Source organism: Penaeus monodon, chromosome 3 (assembly GCF_015228065.2).
Source record: "Penaeus monodon isolate SGIC_2016 chromosome 3, NSTDA_Pmon_1, whole genome shotgun sequence".
NCBI classification, from domain to species: domain Eukaryota; kingdom Metazoa; phylum Arthropoda; class Malacostraca; order Decapoda; family Penaeidae; genus Penaeus; species Penaeus monodon.
The window spans coordinates 98,106-105,610 of NC_051388.1; the positions used below are offsets into that span (position 1 = coordinate 98,106).

The following is a 7,505-nucleotide window of genomic DNA, read 5'->3' on the forward strand; positions in this document are numbered from 1 at the left end:
CATACTCCTTAACGAATATTTGCTCGCATTAGCCAGTGTCAGCACTTCGGCAAATGCTCGTTTACAGTTTGCGAATAAGAGTTCGCTGCACGTTAACCATATTACGAGGGGCGGTTTGTGGGACTCGCTCTTTCTATATAGGTATTGTTCTACCAGTATTGCGGTTACAATCATACCCGCTATTTCTCTGCTCTTACCAACTCCCGTGCCGTCTCCGATGATGAAACCTCCACCGTATGCGTTTTTCGACTTGGCGTCGCCTTGGCCCAAATTGCCTCTGTGTTTATAATATTGAACGGAAAACAGTCGCACAGCTTCTCCTTGAAGTGTTATGAGAGACATGGGCCTTAGTAAAAATCTCGGTTGAACGTAACCGTCCACCCAGCAATCGTCCATTCCGCCTCTTGTCAGCGATTCGCATCTTCCTACCTCTAGGAGTGCTTTGCTCTCGTACACTTCAAATGATGGTACGGCAAATGTGTTAGAACCGATCGCTTTTGCGGTTTCTTCTGAAGGAAATAAAAGTGGAAGAGAATCTTTTTGCCATTTTATTCTATCCTTTTCTATCATCGTGTTATACAATCTAAAAATAAAATATAATGTAGACGAATGACATCCCATACAACCGGAATATGAAGATACATATATATATTTACAGTGCAGTATATTTTGCAGAAAAAAAATATCAGATCACACGGATGCGATATAGAAAAAACTATACTTCCGACTCTCTTCTGAGATATTTCTGATATTTCTTCGATTCGTCGTCCCCCGTGATGGGCTCCCGACATAGTTCCGTTAACAATAGATTTAGGGACTGACATTCGACATTTTTCTTTAAAAGATAGAGTAGAAAAACATCGCCCATTTGATTGAAAGTTCTCGCGACGATCCTAGCTTTGTCACCACTACCCAAGAGATATACGAGATACAGTCTTCTTATAACGGGAACAGCGAACACCGCCAGGTGAAAGAAAAAAACTAGGATACTCAGAGAGATGAGAAGAATGAACCATAACCACATTGCCAGGTATATCTTTTCGTTTATAACATTTACTGCAAGGACGCACAAAAAATCGTGCTTCTGTAAAGTTCCCGACGAACCGAACATGCTCATCGAGCATTTAGTGACTCTTGGGAAGACCTCGATCATGGGATCTGTCCTGCTCTCCTGGTCGACTGCCTCGGAATACGAAAATACGTCCGCTCCATAAGTGAGGAACTTTCCGTTCAAAAACTTATTCATAAGCACCATGTTTACAATACAGTTCACCAGGCTTAAACACTGACAAAATAGATATTTTAGGGCATAGGTGTTATTGTTCCAGAGAGAATTCTGGAGATAGTCAGCGAGCTGATTGACTCTTTTTCTCTGATCTTCTTTATTCAAGATGGGAACAGAGAGATCCGCGGTGATCGACTGCATTCGGCCTCCTTCCCATGTCTTCCAGATGTAATGAGGCGCGTAGAACAGAAGGCCCTGAAACGATATAAAAGAACGATAATAGGAAACTGGTGATATTAATATGACGATTGTTACTAATACTGTTATCGTTATTGCTAGTGGACCATTGTTCCTCTTCCGTAGCACTGTGACTCCGCAACACGATTCCGTTGACGATCACCAACCTGCGATGCTGTATAACGGTCTTCCTTCTCCACGAGAATGCGTCTAGTTAATTTCTTATTGTCGTTATTCAAAACGCAATCTGCGAAAGGAAGTGAATGCCAGTTCCTTCTTTCGTAGCACTGATGAATCGCATACACGATCCCTTGAGATCACAACCTGCGATGCGTATAACGGTCTTTTCTTCTCCAGAAATGCTTGTATGTTTAATTCTTATTATACAGTTATTCCATACGCAATCTACAGAAAGGCAATCCACTGTTCCTTGTTGTCGTTCGTGGATCATTCGTGAGAACTCGATACACCAGTATCGTCTATTTGCGATTAAAGAAATGTCTGTTCCCTGGTATTGACTTACCGATTTGTCACTGATGTGGTGATATTCTATGATTATCTCGAATCTTGAACAAAGAAGCACTCTATAGTATCACGGAATGAAGATAATGGACCCATGATGTAGGCGTATAGACAGATGAGAGATTCTGCTGTCCTATTGTCAGGAGTGATATCCTGAGAAATATATATACAGTCGTATGTACGTCAATGATTGCGATGTATAAAGAATTTCTCTGAATATCTTAACTCAATACTGCGTTTCTGTGTGATGAATCATTTTACCCTCATCTTATCCGTTTGGAAAGAGAATAGGGTTATGAGAACAGAAGAAGACACCTATCGTTTATAACAACACATAATCACACTGAAATGAGCTATCATAAAGTGATATTATATACTGTAGTTACCTTCAGATTATGGTACGTATTAACATTGTAAGGAATACTTATATATAATATTCTGTGATAAAGATATTGTACACTCGTTATCCAATATTATTACACCTCTTAGCTTGTGTATCACCAACTAAATGTAGGTATATTGTTTCGTTACTTTCATGATACGATACTTTTTATTGCAAACAGAAACAAAGAAATGTACAAACAGAACAAAACTGTAGTAGTTGTCACTCGATAATGCAACTTTGATATCAAATTTTCAATGTCAGCGTTCCGTTTTCCTTGGAGTATTCCACGTAGAGTTGACAATAACCCCAAAGACGCCATTATAGCGAGTATTCATCTGTAAGGAGAACTATATACGTATATATTATACTATAAATATATTATATGATATACGAATATATTATATAGTATATTTATATCCATCCTCTGGGAGCTGTTATACTAATAAATGTAGTATACCATTGTTCTATACGTCTTTTCATTGATCGATATTTTTTTGAGTGTATTGCGGTCCGAGAAAAATCACAAACCGCCACATTGCACGTTCGTTCACCAACATTACGACCGGTACCACCATCACCACCACCTCCTCCTCCTCCTGGTGGTGGTATAAGTAGTGTCACTACCTCCTGGTTTCCTGGTAATATAACAGAGTCACTTGATGAAATATGCAGTACCACCACCTCTTCGTGGTATAGATGTATATATATATATATCCAAAATGTGGTGCTGAGAAGAGTCCTGAAGCAATACCATACCCTCGAATATACACATACTTATATATCGCACCGAGTATATTCTCCCCCCCCAACATATCGCCTTCTTTTTTTTTAATCTGATGGCTCCGACAGATTTTTCTTCGGATTTACCGGTTGGAGGGTATACCGAAAAAAACTATAACGACGCCGATGTGTATTCGAGAAATAAATTATTACAACAGCAGATTTCGTCGCTGGTTGCTAATGAACCCGTTATCTATTCTTTTGTCGATATAACCAATGAAGGTATCGACGGATGGAAATCTCTCGGTATTGAGATTGAGAGAGGGCAGGCACTTGCTCCGTTCTACAAGATCACATATAATGTTGACAGACTCGACTGTTCCAAGTTTTCTTGTTTACCGATAGATGTTCGAGACAGCAACAACGGCATAGGATCGTGCAACTTTAAAAAGACGCCTGCTATCGATGTCAGTTTCGGATTGAAGGACGAGACATACACAGCTTGCGGAGAGGCCTGTTATGTTCTCAATAAGCAAATAGATCCACACACCGGACTCCCCAAAGCTAACGGGAATTTGATGATAAAGGGAGACGATGGGATTTGCAATTACATAAATCAGAACCTACTTCTATGGGGAACTCTTCCTCAGTCTAGAGCTACCCAGTCCGGTGATGTCGTAAATGGTTATAATGACGAGTTTGTACCTCCCTTTGCTGTAGTGGACAATGGCACGTATAACGAATTGGAAATTACCGAAGCCTACTGTCAATATTTCAAGAGGTGGTTTAACGAGAAAGAGAAGAAATGTTACCGTAGTACGTGGATGAAGTTTTTACATATGGCATTCGGCACAGCCATATCGAACGTATTCTTTCCACAAAACTGTAATATGATCAATAATGCCAGGACGAGGATAGGTACGAGAAAACTCGGATTCAAGCATCCCAACGTTGAAAAAATAATGGAGCCCACTGGCAAACCAGAGGGGCCGTAAAAAATACACGATGACGATAAGAAGAGAGCGTTAGCTGGGGTTGTCAAGGAGTTAACCATCGCCAATGATTTAAGACGAAAAAAAGATCGCAAAGAACAAGACAAACACGAAAAAACTATACGGCTGTCAAAGCAGCCCACCCCGGTTGAATGAAAGATGTGACATCTGTATAAAACGTGAGAGCTCCGTCTAAACTACGGAAAGAGGCAGAGATAAAATCCGAAAATATGGAAATCCTGAGATGAAAAAAAAGCAAGAGAAAAAAAGTATAGAGACACTAATGGATTTCGGACAGTCACGTTGTAAAGACATAAGAGTAAACGATTCTGAAGGACAAGACGGTTAATAACTCTCCAAGGTTTTGCGGGTATGTAAGAAACGACAGATGTCACAAAACTGTTAGACGTCTTAAATTATTACATTGTATTATAAACTGAAAAAATACCATGTTTCCAGAATAGTAAGTAGCTAGTAAACAGCAGCAGCACCAACAGTTTAGTAACAGCAGTAGTAAGAACAACAACAACAATCAACAACAATAAAACCCCATCCCATCTTTAGATGAAAACGATGATGATGTAGCAATGTTATCGACGATCGCTATAGGATTAATACCCGATACTCATGCGGCAGGGCAGAGAATCGTTCCCACCCCTCCCCTTCCAACATCGCCAAGAAGAAGAATAAGAAAGAAAGACCGCCATTTACGTTGTTCGTTGGTCAAGTCGATTAGTAATAGAAGAATGCTGTCAACTCTTATTCCGCGCTGTTAGGAAGTATATCCGTTCATGCCGACGATAAGAAAAAACCACTAACAAATATCGCATTTCATTTGTGGGAAGCGAACTTTCACGATTAATATCTCCCGATGCGGGAAAGATACAACACGATTTTTCGTACGACAACAATTTCTTTATCGTGGATCATTGTCGATACATAATACATAAGAGTTATCCTAGATGGCCAAACGCTTGCAGAACTATCGTGAGAGACTTATCGGCTCGCACAATAGAAGTGACTCTGGCATGAGAGGAGCACTAATGTGCCGAAGATGCTCTGACGGACAGTTTCTCCAGAATGGTCCATTTCTTACTGCTCAACGATTGGGCGGTCGATTTCTTGGTTCGAGGGTCGATCGTGACCGCATTAGGAGATATTCGCCGAAATTGTCGCGCTAGTGGCGGGAATTTTAGACGCGGGTTGGAATTCTCCTAGATTAATAGGAGGTGTCTAGGCATGATTTTGGATTTGGCGTGAACATGGCATGGTACGAAAAACGGTATGACGCCGGGGAAACTCTGGGCGTCTCACAATCAAAAGTTATGTGACCGCTTTAAATCGGCGAGGATCTAACCGCCGGAGGAGACAGCTCAGTAACCCCTAAGACTCGTAGAGATCGCCATAAAACTCGGAGACGAAATTCACTTCGACGAAAACGACGACGGCCACACCTCACCCGGTTTAAAAACAGATACGAGATATTTTTAACACGTACTTCGAAGAGAAACCGCCTCATTGGAGCCAGAAACCGATACATTCTTGCAAGAAGCATACTTCGAGTATTCTCGGCACGAAGAACCATCGAAACAGTTTAGGTCAACCTCTGTCGAGAGGATTCGGTAGCACAACCGAATCAGGAATCAGCCACAGCCTTTCAGGATGGAAGCAAAGAAAAGGTCATGAAGCTGTTACACACGGTGAGCGAGATACACCGACATGGTAAGTTACAACGCACCCGCGCGTGAGCTTATAATCTAGAAGGCAAAGAAGCAAAAACCCATTTTGCCAGATTAGAGGTTCGTTGCAAGATACGCGCGTGACGGCTAGATGGGCGATATCGGGTGCCGGCGTAGCCGAGTTTGTTGGGACACTGATCTATTCTTCTGTGCCTATACATCCGATTTATTAAACGATTATTTGGAACGATTCTATCTGCAAGGTACTCGGTTACGTTATTTATTGGAAAGATCATACTTTGCGATAGGCAAAACGAAGGGGTATGTCGTTCACGATTTCTCAGAAGAGTTCCCATTCTAGTAATCTCAGCGAAAGCAATCTAATGAATCACAAAGATGTCAATAAGTTGAAGGCAAATTCTGCTTCTGTGAGATATTTCTTCTCGAATTTACAAGGCCGTATTACGACTATCTTTAAATCAGTGAATTAATCGACATCCAATACCATCGGAATATACAGAAGCTTCTAAATACAAGAAGCTCAATAAGCGTTCGATCCGAAACATCTGATTTAATACACGCATATCCTATCAATGTTCATTATCTTGTTTAGGTAAACTTTTCTCAGAAAATTCTTTTCAAAACTTAAGAGAGTATATTTTTAAGGAATAGTCTATCGGGTTAGTTTAGACTGGGGTATAGAAGTAAAAGTAAAAAGCTGAGATTGTACATTGTCCCATGGAAAGAGACACCTTCCTTTTGTGGAGAATATTAGCGTGCGGTTTTCCTGTCAAGCGTAGGTGACACCACAAGGGGCAACATGTCCAATCCAACAGTATATGTATCTAGAGACGGATATTGGTTCTTGTCGACAGTGTAGTCGGGATAGATCGATGGAAGAAATGCAAACAGAGAACAGGATAGAATTCGTCAGATGCCTGGAAGGTAGATTGAAATGAAGAAGGAAGAGATTTACGACGACAGAGATAGAATTCTTCCAGATACAAACAGGAGATCGAAATGAAAAAGAAAAGGAAAGAAAATGAATACAAATGATAGTCGACTATATCAGCAGGGAGAGAGACTAGCAATTCACAGAATATATGAAGTCCTATTGGCGATCTAAATACCCCGAGGAACCACTGGAGAGATAATGCTAGTACCAGAGGCCTATTTTTTTCTACCAAGTTCTGAAGCAGGCAGACCGTCATTCTGTAAAGGTGACTAAGTAAAGACACGGACAATATACACGCGCAAATAACGTATCATGTATCGGCACATACGTCAAACTATAGGTAGTGTAAAAAATCATGGTGTGCCCCCTTTTCCTCATAAACTATGATGGTATTGGTGTACGAAAAAATAATAAAACATAATAATAATACATATTAATAAAACATTTTCAAAAAGACTATTGCGTATTGCTCCTTCCCAGCTTCACGGATTCACTATTGTGTTCGATCTGCATATAGCGCATACATATATATACAAATAATGTATCCTACAAGACAGTCGGTACATCATTCTGGACTATTTCGTATATTTTTCTTTCGTATTTTTTTTTATTAATTTCTCACTTTCGATCATCCTTCAGTATGTTATTCCAGACCACCCAGGACGTTTCCTCTATAAGCATACAAAGCTTATCTTTTATGCTTGCAGAACCGTTGATATTCAAAGACGACGCATAATTCCGAGATTCTCTATGTATAAGTTATCTATTGATTAGCCTGCGCTTTCAATAT

The 7,505-nt window shown here is 40.3% G+C and overlaps 1 protein-coding gene across 1 annotated transcript; it reads right to left on the reverse strand.

The window, feature by feature from the left end:
- Nucleotides 1-706: 706 nt before the first annotated feature.
- On the reverse strand, nt 707-3,141 carry LOC119597860 (innexin shaking-B-like). The gene is made up of 3 exons (XM_037947518.1): nt 3,126-3,141; nt 2,898-3,004; nt 707-1,480 (listed from the first exon to the last, which is right to left on the reverse strand). The coding sequence occupies exons 1-3, from the start codon at nt 3,139-3,141 to the stop codon at nt 716-718; spliced, it is 888 nt and encodes a 295-aa protein (XP_037803446.1). The 3' UTR covers nt 707-715.
- Nucleotides 3,142-7,505: the final 4,364 nt, after the last annotated feature.

Excerpts from the sequence above, each read along its gene's own strand:
- LOC119597860 (XM_037947518.1), bottom strand. Across the intron at positions 1,481-2,897 it reads AACGAACGTGCAATGTGGCG|GGCCTTCTGTTCTACGCGCC; the intron begins GTTTGTGATTTT and ends ATATCGTTTCAG.